The sequence below is a fragment of the Rana temporaria genome, chromosome 6 (assembly GCF_905171775.1).
Source record: "Rana temporaria chromosome 6, aRanTem1.1, whole genome shotgun sequence".
In the NCBI taxonomy this organism is placed as follows: Eukaryota; Metazoa; Chordata; class Amphibia; order Anura; family Ranidae; genus Rana; species Rana temporaria.
The window spans coordinates 66,029,006-66,045,422 of NC_053494.1; the positions used below are offsets into that span (position 1 = coordinate 66,029,006).

Below are 16,417 nucleotides of genomic sequence, written 5' to 3' on the forward strand. Positions count from 1 at the left end.
AAGAAAAAAGGAGGGGGGGGGTGGGTCCAGGTCTTGAGAATCTTTGACAGGTCGTTTCTTGCTAACAAGGGAAGAGGGACTTGTAAAAATCTGAATTCCTGAAGTGTGACCAACAGGCCCACGTCGTTGTAAACTTCTGAATACGGTCTTGGGCAATATAAATCAATTCCTCCATCTCCTCAATTTTGGACACCCTGGTCAACCACTCTCTGATGGTTGGGATATCCAATGAACGCCAGTGGGTAGGGATTCAGAGTCTGGCCGCATTGACCATATGCATGGCCAGCGATTTCTGATAGGCGTGTCGGGAAAGGGATGTGTGGTGTAAAAGGTACTGAGCTGGGGTGTAATCTAGGGTATAGGTGGTGTGACGGTATCGGTATGATATCCCCGTCAACGTTCCCTTCTTCCCATAACGAAAATCACCCCAATATTCCACGAGGAGGGATATCCCTGGAATCGCCCAGAAAGCCACACATGAGACCAGCTTACTGCTAGAACAAGACAGACTTTAATGTTATAACACACAGCTTATATGTCATTTCCAAAACTGTTACAATGACAAATCTCCGCCCCCCTCACACTGGGGCTTTCATACAGATGAGTAGGTAGACACGACGGGGCCGATGCTGAAAACACATTTTCTTTAGACAATGACATCAATGACGCTGAGCACTAGCTGTACTGAATACATCAACCAGACCGCTCGACCCCGCATATAGAGAGATAATTACCACAATGAAGCAATCAGAATAATTAACACAAGCCACTTAAACCCAGCTCTCCTTCACACAACACAATAGATCAATTAACCTTTAGAAATAGTGAGGGGACATTAGCACATCAATAACCTGGCTAGCAGGGAGCAGTAAACTGAGACATATAGGCAAATGTATCACAATGGCCCCCCTTTTGCTCCCTGCTCCGGCAAACCCGGTTGGACCTTCCCTGGTCCAGTAGGGTTGACGGGTTCAGAGCTATTAGTCAGAGGTTAACTCCGTTTGGCATGACTGACCTCCCTTGGCAACTGCTTCAGACTCAAGTATGTCACCGGGTCGTCAGATCACACGCCGGTCAGTCCCCAAGTCTTTGTGCGATCTGCAAAGTCACCAGAAGTCAGTGTGAAGACAGTGAATGGGTCTGTGCGCCGCCGTCTAGGTGTCCCGCTATGGGAGGGGGCAGGTTATGGCTCTGAAGTGACAATCCCAGGAGATTCATAAAAAGAAAAAGTTATATTTGTTGAAATGCTGCAGCACTGGTGCTCAGAGTCCGGGGGGGGGAGGGGAATCAGAGCCCCATAAGGTCAGCCACCCCCTGCTCCCTCCGCAGCCGCCGGTTCTCCTCTTGGAGCTTCTCCAGCTCCATCTCCAGTTCATGGAGCCTGGGGGGGTCAGCCCGCTGTGACCTCAGGTGGTTGTTCTCCTCCTCTATGCGGCTTATGCACTCCTCCAGCTCTATGTACTCACGGATCAGCTCCTGCTTGCTCATGTCCTGCAGGCTCTCCACGTGGTCCTTCATCATCAGGAACTGGGTGGTGGTGTAAGGGGCCACCGGTGGGCCCTTGGCGAACATCTCGGCACGCATCTGGGACGCCCGCTGCGACTCCCTCTCCTCCGGTCGCTTCTTCTCCTCCCAGGTCAGCTTGTTATACGGCTTCCAGGACCTCTTCTTCTTGAAGGGTGGCCGGCGGTGCCTCTTTCTGCCCAGCTCCCTCCAGGGCCCCTCCGGCTCATGGCGGTCGCCCATGACCAGCTGACAATGGTGTTCCCTGTTGTCCGTAATAACAGATTGTACCATGAGGGCTTCGTAAGGGGTGCCCAATGGTTCTTCCCGACCCAGCTCCTGGAGATCCCAAGCCGAGTCTACACAATGGGCTGCTGCTGGTGGGCGGTACCCAGGTTGAGACCAATTTGACCTGGTGTTGTCATTCATGGGGCAATTCTGCTTGAAGTGACCCAGCTGTTTGCACCGGAAGCAGCGTTGTTCGTTGCCCTCCTGGCGATGATAGCGAGGGCTAGATGTCACCGGTCTGTTAGGAGGTTGGTATCTAGCGGTTGGTGGGTGTGAGGGCACCGTTTGTGGTGGAGGTTGTTCCTGTGGTGTGACCTGGTTCGTCTTGCGAGTATCTGCATATTCATCCGCCAACTTCGCGGCCTCTGGTAGAGTCATGGGCCTGCGATCTCTCACCCAATCTTTGACGTCCGTCTGGATGTGATTGTAAAATTGCTCCAGGAGCATTAGTTGCAAAATGTCCTCTGCGGTGGTGGCCTGGCTGCTGTTAGCCCAGTTAGAGGCCCACCGGGACAATTGGCATGCCCATTCCGCATAAGAGTCTTTCGTGGTTTTGCGTGAGTCCCTGAACTTCTGTCGGTGGGACTCTGGGGTTACTGCATAACGAGCCAGGAGCACTTCTTTAACCCTGGCGTAGCTATGGATATCCTGATCTGGCACGGTCCGGAAAGCATCAGAAGCTTTGCCTGACAGTTTGCCTGACAATATTGCAACCCAGTCTCCTCTAGCTATTCGGTGCAGGTTACATTGTCGCTCAAAATCCGCCAGGTAGTTATCAATCTCACAGTCCTTTTCATCAAAAGCTTTAAAAGCGCTAAACGGAATCTTCCTTGCGTCTGCTGTGCTGTACTCACTGTTCGGAGAAGGTGCGGCTGCTTGTTGGACTGCTGCCAGTTTTAACTGTAGTTCTGCGTCCCTTATTTGTTTAGCCTTCTGTAGTTCTGCGTCTCTTATTTGTTTATCCTTCTGTAGTTCTGCGTCCCTTATTTCTTTAGCCTCCTGTAGCTCTGCGTCCCTTATTTGTTTATCCTTCTGTAGTTCTGCGTCCCTTATTTCTTTAGCCTCCTGTAGCTCTGCATCTCTTATTTGTTTATCCTTCTGTAGCTCCGCGTCTCTTATTTCTTTAGCCTCCTTCGCTAACAGGTCCATCACTTTCAGTACCACATCTGGCGTTGGGTTCGGGCCGAACCACGCTAGCTTCTCTCTCATTAGCTTGTTGGCTGGCGATTCCTCCTCCTGAATCACTGGTGTCTCCATCTCTTGTACTGCTGGCGTTGCTGCAATCCCGTCCTCCTGGTCTAGCTCCATTGATTCTGCTATGATGACCCGCTTGGTTTTGTTGCTAGCAATCCTTCCACGAACTTCCAGTAGTTCTTCCAGTGTCTGCTTGGAATCCGGGTGTGAAGGGGAATAGAAGGGAAAAATCCCACTGCTACCAACCAATTGTGACGGTATCGGTATGATATCCCCGTCAACGTTCCCTTCTTCCCATAACGAAAATCACCCCAATATTCCACGAGGAGGGATATCCCTGGAATCGCCCAGAAAGCCACACATGAGACCAGCTTACTGCTAGAACAAGACAGACTTTAATGTTATAACACACAGCTTATATGTCATTTCCAAAACTGTTACAATGACAAATCTCCGCCCCCCTCACACTGGGGCTTCCATACAGATGAGTAGGTAGACACGACGGGGCCGATGCTGAAAACACATTTTCTTTAGACAATGACATCAATGACGCTGAGCACTAGCTGTACTGAATACATCAACCAGACCGCTCGACCCCGCATATAGAGAGATAATTACCACAATGAAGCAATCAGAATAATTAACACAAGCCACTTAAACCCAGCTCTCCTTCACAAAACACAATAGATCAATTAACCTTTAGAAATAGTGAGGGGACATTAGCACATCAATAACCTGGCTAGCAGGGAGCAGTAAACAGACATATAGGCAAATGTATCACAGGTGGTGACCGAGGAAATTATGAAGTGAACTTCTTTCCAGAATGGCTGGAGCAAAGAGCACTCCCACCAGATATGAATCATGGAGCCTATTGCATTTTGACATCTCCAACAGGTGTTCGGAACTGAGGGCAAGAACTTGTGTAAGCGGGCTGGGGTCCTATACCATTTTGTAATGATTTTATATCCATTTTCTGGATAGCTACATTCATCGATCCCTTGTGAGCAGATGTATAGATGGATTCCCAGTCGTTTTCCGCAAGAGTCAATTGTAGATCTGCTTCCCAGGAAGTATGTAAAGAATGTGTCAAGGAGGGGTCAGTGTCAGCTTGCAGAAGGGCATAAATATATGAGATTAGATGTCTCTGGGGCGTAGAGCGTGTGCAGAGCGTTTCAAAAGGCCTGAGACGCCTATTCCAAGTTTCGTTTGAGTTTGTGGAGGTAAGGAAGTGCGACAGCTGTCTGAATGACCAGAAGGGAAAGGCACCCGTACGGGAATCGGAGATCGACTCCTCGTAGGAACGCCGACGGCCTTTATGAAAGAAATGGTAAGCCAGAACCTCCTCGTGTGGCCATTCCAGTTGAAGGAATGTTTTGGACTCTCCCGGTGGGAACTCAGGGTTCTCTCTCACGGGAGTCAGCGGACCTGGTTGTGAGGATAGGTTGAAGAGAGACATTGCTTTCTTGAAGGCCAGTAGTGAGGGGAGAATGAGAGGGTGCTGCCTGATGGGTAGGGGCCAGTATCGGGGCGTCAACCAAGGTAGTGTATGTGTCAGAAATTGTGAGAAGGCGTTTTCTAACACCACCCAGGGTTTTCTTTGTTTGAGTTTTCCAGTCGACTACTCTGGTTAGATGGCAGGCTAGGTAATATTTATACAGGTCAGGGAGACCAATTCCGCCCATCGTTTTAGCACAGGTCAGGCGCGAATATTTAATGCGTGCAGGCTGTGCAGGCCTTTTTGTACATCGCAAAAAAGGAGGGGGGTAGGTGGATTGGGATAAGGCGAGGTAGGACAACCATTTTAATGAGCGCTGAGCGTCCGAACCAAGATATGTTTAGTGTGGCCCAATCTTTTTTAGGTCTGATTGAATTTTAGTGAGGAAGGAAAGGAAACTTTTGCTATATAGATCCATTAATTTCCTAGTGATTTGGATACCCAAGTAGGTAATGGCCTCAGCTTTCCACTGAAAGGGGAAAGAATCCTGACAGTGAGAGACGTTTTGAGGGGACAGTGTTACATCGAGCGCATGGGACTTCGCATAATTAATTTTAAGATTGGACAATGTCCCGAAGTGGTTTATGTCTTTCAGTAGGTTAGGTAAAGAGATTCGGGGGGCTTGCAAGGATAACAGTATGTCGTCGGCGAAGGCTGCAACTTTAAATTCTCTACGTTCAAAAGGGATGCCCTTGATGTCAGTATTGTCACGTATTCTGTTCAGTAGGGGCTCTAATGTCAGGACAAAGATCAAGGGGGACAGCGGGCAGCCCTGACATGTGCCGTTGCTAATAGAGAAGGCGTCCGACAGGAGGCCATTAGCCTTCACCCTGGCTGAGGGATTGGTATACAAAGCGTCAATATGCGCAAACATGCGGGGAAGGAGGCCAATGCTCCTCAACACCTCCCGCATGTAATCCCAGGCCACCCTGTCGAACGCCTTCTCGGCGTCAAGGGAGAGTAGAAACCCCTTGGTGCCCGACGAGGTGAGCCAGTGGTGTAAATTTAGGGTGTGGATGGTGTTGTCCCTGGCTTCCCTGCCAGGGACAAAACCTACTTGATCAGGTAGAATAAGGCCCGGAACCAGTGACAACAATCTGTTTGCTAGGATTTTGGAATAGAGTTTGATATCCACATTAAGCAGGGATATTGGCCTGTAATTCGAAACTAGTGAAGGGTCCTTACCATCTTTCGGGATAACAGCTATATGGGCTTCTAGCATTCTTCCTAATGAAGCGTGGGGATTTGCGAATGAATTAAACGTCCGTAGCATCTGAGGGGCAAGGTCGTCCTGAAAGCATTTATAATAAACTAAGGGGAGACCATCAGGGCCCGGGCTTTTCCCCACCTTCATTTGTTTAATTGCCAATTGAAGTTCTTCCATGGAGAGAGGGCTCTCCATGGCCTCCGCCTGTTTCGAGGAGATGGGTTTGGGGCAGTATCGAGCAAGAAACTCTTTTATTTGGGCAGAACGTGTGAGCGCGTCGGTTGGTCCCCCCCCTTCCTGCGTCAAATTATAGAGTTTCGAGTAAAATTTCTCGAATTGCTTGGCTATGTCCCCATTTTTAGAGAACATAGTACCGTATTTGTCCCGGATATGATGGACTACCGAAGAAGCTTTGGAAGCCTGTATCGTACGCGCCAGCAGTCTCCCGCTCTTATTCCCATGCCCGTAAAAGATTTTTTGACCGAGGACGTATTGTCTTCTGGTACGTTTGCCAAATTCGTCCAGCAGGGTGGAACGCGCAAGCAGGAGGTCTTGTAATGTGGCTTGTAAGGCCGATTGTTTATGGGCAGCTTCAAGGCGGTTAATCGTAGCAATGAGTGTCTTGATCCATTCTTGATGTCTTTTTTTAGTCGCTGTCGACAGGGCAATCAAAGTCCCCCTCACAACGCACTTGTGTGCTTCCCACAGTGTAGTGGGTGTCACGTCTGGGGTGGAGTTTTCTCCGAAGTATCGTTGGATTTGTGCACGTATCTGCCTAAGGTTTTCGGGGTCTTTCAACAAGGAGGGTGTAACGGCTACCCATACAGTGAGAGGGTCTCAGCCGTTGGAGACGTCCTTTTTGCTGACAAGTTATGATATGCAGGTACCGCCAGTATATCCCATCGAACGCCCTTCCAAGAAACGAGACGGGCTACATTTGCAGAGTCAAGCAGACTGACTTTTAATGCCACATTTTTCTTCCTTATATCTGGTTACAAACTGTACAGAAACAAATGACACTCCCCCCCCCCCCACCCAGGGGGGCTTCAATACACATACTTTAAAATAATGACATTCACTTGAGCCAATCAATCGCTAGCCGTTTTGGCTCCTAAACTTACAATAGAATTCAATTAACCTTTAAAACAATTATCACTCACACATAATCCCCATCAGCATACACCTCACAGGAGGCTGTTACCTACACAAAAGAGAGTTCTCATTAGCTATGCAAAGGGAACATTAGCATTCAGCAGTGAAAGAGACCTTTGTCCAATTAACCCTTTGAGCTCAGAATACAATGTGGTACATCCAATTGTGACAAGCCATGCAGTTCCTTGTAGTCCTCCCTGCATGAAGATTATCGATGTCCCGGCAGCATGCATAGGTCCGTTACAGAGGGGTTCAGTCTCCAGGTCTTAGTCGTTTTGTTTGATTCTGAAAAAACGAGTGTCAATGTAATGGGGTGGTGGTCTGACAGAAACATTGGCTCTATGGTGGCCCTCGTGAGAAGTGAAAGGTCTGTTTGAGAAAGGAAGAAATAATCGATTCTTGAGTATTTGTTATGCGGGGGGGAAAAGAAAGTATAGTCTTTATCTGTGGGGAACATGGTGCGCCATGTGTCATGGAGCGTCAGGTTTTGCAACTGGAGTTCGATTTGGCGGAGGGCTCGGTAGGAAAGAGCCGTCGTACCAGTGGAAGTGTCTATAGTTGGGTTGAGGGGGACATTAAAGTCCCCTCCTAGTAACACAATCCCCTCGCGAAATGTGGAGAGAAGGTCAGACACTTTCCTGAAAAAAGACGTTTGGTGCTCGTTTGGGCAGTATATGTTCGCTAGCGTGACCGGTTTGGAGGCGTATCTACCTTTAACAAATATGTACCTACCCTCGGAGTCCACCATTGTGTCTGAAATTTGGAAATCAGCGTGTTTGGAGATGAGGATTGACACTCCTTTTGTTTTGGAGTCCGGGTTTGTGGAGTGCAATGCACATTTGTACACATGGTTACCTAATTTAGGGATGGCATCTGAACGAAAGTGTGTTTCCTGCAGCATGAGAAAGTGGGCTTTGTGTTTGGTCAGAGCTGCTAAGACCTGCGACATTTTTTCTGGGAGGTTGAGGCCCTTGACATTTAACGAGAGGCATTTTAACGACAACCGTTGGCTGGAGATCAGGGTTTTCTGCATCGTGACAGATGGGGTGCATTCCTACTGGTGCGGTCCGAGGTACGGCTGAGCAGTGGTTGGTACATGGCGCGCGTACGGTCTCACCCTCTAGACCTCATGTAAAGGAAGGGCTCGGAATGGACGTGGCAGTAGTGGGAATTCAGTCCATCTCTCGCAAAGAGGTGCAGTTTGAGGTACCCGGAGACACATTGACAGGAAATAACAGTAGTGGTAACTAACGAAAACGTGTGTGAGAAGCACAGTAGAGCACTGTCAGACAATTCTGAGCTATTGGTTGAGGTACCAATGGACACAGAAGTGGTTAAAGAGAGTGGTATGGAAAAATGTGCGTTGGTAGGACAATTGCTATCGGAGTGTTGGACAACAGGGGGCGTTGTGAAACTGCGGGACTGTCCCATAGGAATTAACTGCTTGCCTGTAGGTGGTCCCTCCATAGATACTGTCCTAGCAAACAAGGGGACAAGAGGTCCCAATGACAATGTTGAGTTGAGTAACCCTTTGTGCAAGTGAGGTTACACAGAAAGGTGTGGTGTTGATCTCAGATGGTTTGGTTGCCAAAGGTAACCACGTGGGGGTTGGTGAACCTGAGAAACAAATGTTGTTGGTTAATGTTGAGTTGACAGACCCCGTGGAAGTAGGTCCCCAACAGTCCCAGGAGAGTAGGTCCGTGGGGGGAAAAAGAAGGATCTTGAGGCCAGCAGATAGAAGGGGTAGAGAGATTAGTGGGAGCCCACGGTTCAGGAAGAAGCGCTGGTGGAAGCACACCCGGAAGAAGATGTGGGTGGAGTGCCCCTTTAGAGAAAAGGTTGGGCAGGTTAGGGCTCCTGCTGCTGATATTTGGCACAAGGGCGCCACGGTGAAGTGTTGGCAACATACCCGAAAAAAATGGGCCTACGCAGCCTATGGCTGGCCTGGAGGTGTCCCATTGGTGGTGGGAGGTCTATGTGTTCCTCCCTCCGGTTCGAAACAGGAGGAGAGGATATGTGAGGATAGGACCCTGTGCTGGGTGAGAAATGGCTATTTTACGCCAGATTCTGTAAAGAAACACATGTTAATTGGTCAGCTGTGTTTTGGGTTTTTAAAGGCTGATCTGAGCAGCATTCAGGGCAGAACCCCGACAGACAGGAGGTCTGTGCTAAGGAGTCAGGTGACTGCCAAAAGCTCTGTGAGAGAAGACAGAGTGGATGCATCTCTGCAGGAGGCAGAGGTGATTACTGTTGGAGCAGCAAGAGATAAGCTAGGTGTGTGCTTAGCTGCAGCAGGACGTAAGCTAGGTGTGTGCTTAGCTGCAGCAGGACGTAAGCTAGACGTGTGCTTATTGCTAAGAAGCTGGTAGTTCTGAGGAGCAGAACGTGGGGCCTAAGTTTAAGGCCTGAACAGCCGGATGGCAAATGTGAAAGCCGGGAGGCTGAATTATTGATGTATTTCCAAGATACAGGAATGATGAAAACCCCCTGCGAGGGCTACTTTCGTTTTCTTTGAACTTTACTTTTAAATAAAAGTGGGCTACCAGCCCTTAAAAACTCAGTATTGGATTGGCGTCTCACTGAAAAAACGCATCTACCCTTGGAGTCTGATCCCCCAATCTCACAATACTTACACTGGTTAGTGCTCCAAGCTGGGCCAATATGAGTATGCAATAAAGATTATACCTGGAATTCAGCTTTAAATTATAAGCTAAGAATATTAAAAATGTTAACATTGAATTTTGGCTATTTTTCAGTTATTCCTCTGTGCACAGCAAGTGACCCACAATTCCATCTGCAGGCTGAAGAATTTGAATTGTAAACAAATGCTTTCAGCCTGCATGCGATTTCCACGAAAACACGTAACTAGTGTTCAAGGAATCATTCTAACAATAAGTTCCACACTGAATTTGTCTGTTGGTTAATCCACATAAATAAAAAGGTGACTTTTTTGTGAGCACTTCTTGGTGCTCTAAATTGTCTCAAACCCCTGCAATTGCCAAGACTGCACAAACTGATGTTAACAGTTCACAATTTCTCTGCAAACAATGGCTCTGTAAAAAGAAAGTTTTTGTTTTTTTGTATAAAAAGTAGGAGGAAATCATAACTGGTTATTAATTCTCATCCACTTACCTTTTCCCCACCTAGGACAGTAGCATTAATGTTCTTCAATGCCAGGTCTAAATCTTCACGGTAACGCAAGCAGAAATTTTGAAACTCGATCTTTCCTTCATGAGGCCAGCTGCTTTCTGGTTTAGTCTCCAGAAGAGTCCATGGAGCCTAAATAAATATCCAAGAAAAAAAAAAAACATAGTACACATACACACTGTTGGTAAGCTGGGCTTCATGCAGGCGGCAAAGCCTTTTAGCGCCCGCTGTGCCCTGCAAAATAGAGCCAAAGCTCTTTACTAGTGAACAGGGGACACACTTGTCCTTTATTATGCACACACTTGCTGATAGCATAGATGTAGATATACATAGACGAGTTATAGGAGCCATATGGTGGATATAATCTGTGACATACTCATTCTGTCTCTCACATAAATTTGTAATTTACAGAAAAATATACAGCATCAATACTTTTGATTTGAATAAAAGCAAAGATTTTTAGCTCAGTGTTTTTTGGTGCGTGGGCAGGTGCACCCCTGTTTTTAGTGCTGTAGAATTAGTGCTATTGCTGGGCAACTTTCATTGATCTAAGATCTTATAGTTTTGCTTGAATTTCCACTACAAATAATAGGTAGTAATCTTCAAATTCATGTGCTTGTTACAGTTTAAGTATATCCTTCAAGAACTGCTCATTGTGTAGAATCTAATTGTCTCAATACTAATGGACACTTTGTTAGCTGGTAATACATCACAAATTCTACATTACAGAGAAGGAATGATCAAAAATTACAATGAAAAATGCCCCTTATTTTGAGGTTTAACTGCATTTTTGGGTAGAAATTCTTAACCAAGGGAAAAAAAAAGGCCCACGCCATGTCCTTAGATACACATAAGGTGTGAATTGCCAGCAGACATCAGAGACCATTGGGATAATCATCCAAGCATTCCCTCAGTCAATTTTTCTGACCTTCCATTTTTAAAAATAAAAATAGTATTACATGATAACCTAAATAATTTTGTTGCCCACAGCAAGTATCTGTTAATAATGACCTCCTTTCGGTGTCAGATATGCCACATTGCTTTGTGATTATTACAACTAAAACATACTAATCAAGCTAATGTTTTGAAACTGTAGATAACAGGGTTTTGTTTCTCACCGTAAAATCCCTTTCTCTGAGTTCATTGACCGACAAAGCTCCTTCTGATTCTTGATCATAGGGTTTATAGCACCACCTACAGGAGTGGATACTAAGAAGAAAAAGAACACAGCACAGCCTATGGGCAGTCATAGCTGGTATATACCCACTCTCTGCTATAGGCAAGCCAATTAGTCACAAAGCAGTGTCGGAAGTATAAACTCCAAAAAAAGGGGTGGGTGCTGTGTCTGTCAAACTCAAAGAATAGGATTGTAGGGCGAGAAACAAAAATTGAGCTTTCTCTTACGTTCATTGATGGACAAAGCTCTTCTGTTTCAATTGGGACATCCCAAAGCAGTGTCTCAAGGAGGAATGGGCAAACCAAAAACAAGGGATTATAAACAGCGGCCTGCAAAACCTTGCAACCAAAACAAACATCGAAGATGCAGACACATTAACTTGTATACCTGAGACACAGACGCCTTAGGTCGGAACGCTCAGGAGGCACTAATCACCCTGGTGGAGCCAGCTGCAATTGGGAAGGGAGGAGCCTGACCCTATATCAAGTGATATTAACTACTTGCCGACCAGCCGCCGCAGTTATACAGCGGCAGGTCGGCTCCCCTGCGCGAGGTCACGTAGAACTATGTCACCTTGCGAAGCAGCCACTAGGGGCGCATGCGCGCCGCCCCTGATCCCGACACGCGTGCTTGGCGGGTGCGATCACCGCCGGGCCCCCTGCCATCGCTCGTTACAGAGCGAGAACCCGGAGCTGTGTGTGTAATTACACAGCTCCTGGTCCTGGTCCTGTCAGGGGGGGAAATTACCTATCGTCTGTTCATACAATGTATGAACAGCGATTTGTAATTTCCCCATGTCAGTCCCACCCCTCTTCAGTTAGAACACACACCCAGGGAACATGATTAATCCCTTCCTAGCCCCCTAGTGTTAACCCCTTCACTGCCAGTGGCATTTTAATAGTAATCAATGCATTTTTATAGCACTGATCGCTATAAAAATGCCAATGGTCCCAAAAATGTGTCAAAAGTGTCCGAAGTGTCCTCCATAATGTCGCAGTACCGATAAAAATCGCTGATCGCCGCCATTACTAGTAAAAAAAAAAAAATATTAATAAAAATGCCATAAAACTATCCCCTATTTTGTAAACGCTATAACTTTTGCACAAACCAATCAATAAACGCTTATTGCGATTTTTAACGAAAATTTTGTAGAAGAATATGTATCGGCCTAAACTGAGGAAAAAAAAAGTTTTTTTTATATATTTTTGGGGGATTTTTATTATAGCAAAAAGTAAAAAATATAATTTTTTTTTCAAAACTGTAGCTCTATTTTTGTTTACAGCGCAAAAACTAAAAACCGCAGAGGTGATCAAATACCACCAAAAGAAAGCTGTATTTGTGGGAAAAAAAGGACCCCAATTTTGTTTGGGAGCCACGGCGCACGACCACGCAATTGTCAGTTAAAGCGACAGTGCTGAATCGCAAAAAGTGGCCCGGTCATTGACCAGCAATATGGTCCGGGGCTGATGTGGTTAAAACTGTTAACACTTCCAAAGGGGGGGCTTCCCTGAGGGCCCAAAGAACAAAGTTCAGGACCCGCGGCCGCAACAAGAAACACACAGGAGGTGCCACATAAAAAAAAAAAAAAAAAACAGAAGATAAAAGTGCGAATCAAGGGATGCATGGCCAAGGGAAGTTGATAAAAAAACGCAGGGGCGGACATTTTCCATTAATGGTACTTAAGGCAAGCTGATGTGCAATGCCCCGTTGAAGAAAGGCCAAAACCCTATCCACCAAAATGGAACATGGATGGACACCCAGATCCTTGCACCAGGCAATATAAGCCTTCTAGGTGTGACTCTATTTTGCAAGAGGTAGACCAGTGTGCCTTCAACATTATAGGCAGGGCTCAAAATTTCAAGTCCTGAGTTACTAGCCAGGCCTTAAGAGTTACTCGCCACCCTACCCCGTCTCACCCCTAATTCTGCCCCTAAACCTCAAATTAAATTACAGTGCAATTATAACCCCCAGCATTGGTGTCAGTGGACGCTATAATACCTACCAGCATTGGTGCCAGTAATAATAACCTCAAAAACGGGTATCAGAGGCTGTGGTAATTACCCCCAGCATTGTTGTCAGTGGATGCATTAAAAAACCCCAGCACTGGTACCAGACGCCATAATAACCCCCAACACAGGTATCAGAGGACGCATAAATAACCCCTAGCATTGATGTCAGTGGACATCATAATAACCCCAACACTGGCATTAGAGGACGCATTAGTAACTCTCAGCATTGAAGTCAGTGGACGCATTAAAGTGGTTGTAAAGCCTTTTTTTTTACTTTTACCTACAGGTAAGCCTGTAATAAGTCTTACCTGTAGGTATAGAGAATATCTCCTAAACCTGTACGGTTTAAGAGATATTCCCCTCGCATTCCCTGACTGCAGCGGCGCATGGGCAGCAGGGATCCTCGGCTAGAGGACCGGCAGCCGCCGGACCTTGCCGAATTGAAGTCTCCCGCGCGCATGCGCGGGAGTGACGACATTGCCGCTCCAGCCAATCACAGCGCTGGAGCGGCGATACCCGGAAGACACGCCGAGTCAAGATGACATCTTGCTCGGCGTGGACCAGGTAAGTTCTCTTCTCCTCGTTCCGAGGTAAGTATTTCATAATGAGCTAGTATGCACCGCATACTAGCTCATTATGTATTTTGCCTTGCAGGTGTAAAAAAAAAAAAAAAATGCATATGTGGGTTTACAACCGCTTTAATAACTGCTAGCACAGGTGGCAGTATTAAAGCGGAGTTCCACTCAAAAGTGGAACTTCCACTCGTCTGATTCCTCCCCCCTCCGGTGCCACAATTGGTACCTTTCGGGGGGAGGGGGGACAGGATGCCTGTCTTTCAGAAATATCCTTTCCCACTTTTGGGAGCTTCAGCCCGGGTAATGATGTCACAGCTTGGGGTCCCTCCTCATCCCCCTGTCGCCGGGCCAGTAGGAGAGGGGAGTAGAGCATGCGCAGTAGGGTTCCCGGCGTGTAGCACCGGACTCCAGGACAGGTAAGTGTTCTATTAAAAGCCAGCAGCTGCAGTATGTGTCGCTGCTGGTTTTAATATTTTTTTTGGGCAGAACACCACTTTAATGTCCCCCTCTCCTATGTTGGTGGCATTGAAATGTAACCCCTCCCATGACCCCCAATGTGGGGGGAGGGGGTTAACTTTCACTGACATTACCACAAATGCAGAAGGGGGTGGTGGGTTAAAATTTCACTGCCATAGAGACCAATGCAAGGGGGGGGGGGGGGGGTAAACTTTCACTACCACTGACCTCCCTCCCACATCCCCCACCTGCATTGGTAATGCTAACCCCTTCCTCAATTTCAGCCTGTTCAAGTGCCATTGCCCTAATGGTGCTGGACAGGGAGAATGAGCAATCAAACAAGCAGTTAGCTGAGCTTACCTCAGCACACACTCGTTCCTGATAAGTTCACATCTCTTTCAGGAGTGCAGGGAGGTGGATGGGTAGGCAGTTCAGGCAGATGGGCGGGCGAGTGGGCGGGTCAGCAGGCTGATGATTCAGGCAGGTGGGCGGGATCTCAGAAGATTGCTGCATCCCCATCCCGCCCACACAACAAGCAGCCAGAGCCTGAAACTGCCAATCACAAAGCTGGAGGGAGGTGGAGCAAAATCCTCCCTCCACAAGTCATCGGAGCCTGCACTGTGTGATAGGAGTGACGGCAGCGTCACTCCTATCATTTAGGAAGCTGGAGAGCACAGTGTCACTCATCTGCTCTCAGTGCCCCCTCTCCACTCGCCCCCACCAAATTTTCACTAGCTAAATGCGGCCAGGCGAGTGAAAATTTGAGGGCTGTTATAGGGATCACCAAACCTGACAATCCCCTCTTCCTCAAAAATCTGGCTTCAATAGCCCCGCCGTCCAAGCCAGAGACAGTAAAGCAGGGTAGTAAACCAGACCTGGGACAGGAGGTCGTCCAAAAAAGGCAATCGCCATGGAGCATTTGTGACCAGCTGCACCATGGTGGCATACAAGAGACAAGGCCAGTAACTTCCCCCAGCACAGGCAGATAAGATGGAACATGTCACAATGTAGGGACCATTCCTTCTGATCCATTGTTCGGGGGACTGAGATTATCTGCCTGCCATTTTTCAACACCGATTCTGTCTGGTTGACATTCTCTATCCTTGTAAATAAAGCTATCAAAATAAGCAACCCTAGCCGGTTTATGCATACCAAAGGGGGCCACATTAATCGTCAGCCCCAGAGTGGTCCTCAATTTTTAATGTCTCTCGCAGTGAGGAAATCAGGGTGGCCACTAGCACCTTTTCTTCAGCAGCTACTCCTTAAGCACTAGACAGAAAAACCTGGCTTGTTTATAGCAGAGGTGAGTTGAGTTTCATACCCACTAGGACTGGAAGTCTCCTATAGATGGTGGTAAAAAAAAAAAACAATGGTCAAGAATCAGAAGAGCGGTGCCCATCTATAAGCATCAGAGAAATTATGATTTTTAGAAGGGGTTTACTGGAGCCTGAAAAGTAATTAAAAGGGTTGCTTTGTAATAAAAATGTTACATCTAATCTCTAGGCAGATATTAAAAACACAAATTAATGCTGCATTGTATTCAACACATTATTAACCATTTTGTCACTAGAGCATTTTTTTATTTTTCGCTCAACAATCTGCATTTTTATATACAGTATTTCACAAAAGTGAGTATACCCACCCTTGCATTTTTTGTAAGTATTGAATTATATCTTTTCATGTGACAACACTGAAGAAATTACACTTTGCTACAATGTAAAGTAGTGAGTGTACAGCTTGTATAACAGCGTAAATTTGCTGTGCCCTCAAAATAACTCAACACAGTCATTAATTTTAAACCGCTGGAAACAAAAGTGAGTACACCCCCAATTGAAAATGTCCAAATTGGGCACAAAGTGTCAATATTTTGTGTGGCCAACATTATTTTCCAGCAGTGCCTTAACCCTCTTAGACATTGAGTTCACCAGAGCTTCACAGGTTGCCAGTGGAATCCTCTTCCACTCCTCCATGACAACATCATGGACCTGGTGGATGTTAGAGACCTTGTGCTCCTCCACCTTTCGTTTGAGCATGCCACACAGATGCTCAATAGGGCTTAGGTCTGGAGACATGTTTGGCCAGTCCATCACCATTACCTTCAGCTTCATTAGCAAGGTAGTGGCGGTCTTGGAGGCGTGTTTGGGGTTGTTATACTGGAATACTGCCCTGCGGCTCAGTCTCCGAAGGGAGGGGATCATGCTCTGCTTCAGTATG

At 46.9% G+C, this 16,417-nt stretch overlaps 1 protein-coding gene across 3 annotated transcripts in view; it reads right to left on the minus strand.

Moving 5' to 3' along the window:
- LOC120943551 (multidrug resistance-associated protein 1-like) overlaps window positions 1–16,417 on the minus strand; it is a 650,821-nt gene that overhangs the window by 51,619 nt on the left and 582,785 nt on the right. For all 3 annotated transcript variants that reach the window (XM_040356917.1, XM_040356914.1, XM_040356915.1), the window contains one exon: window positions 9,972–10,118. In XM_040356917.1, coding sequence (XP_040212851.1) covers window positions 9,972–10,118 — 147 coding nt within the window. The remainder of the gene's footprint in view (window positions 1–9,971; window positions 10,119–16,417) is intronic.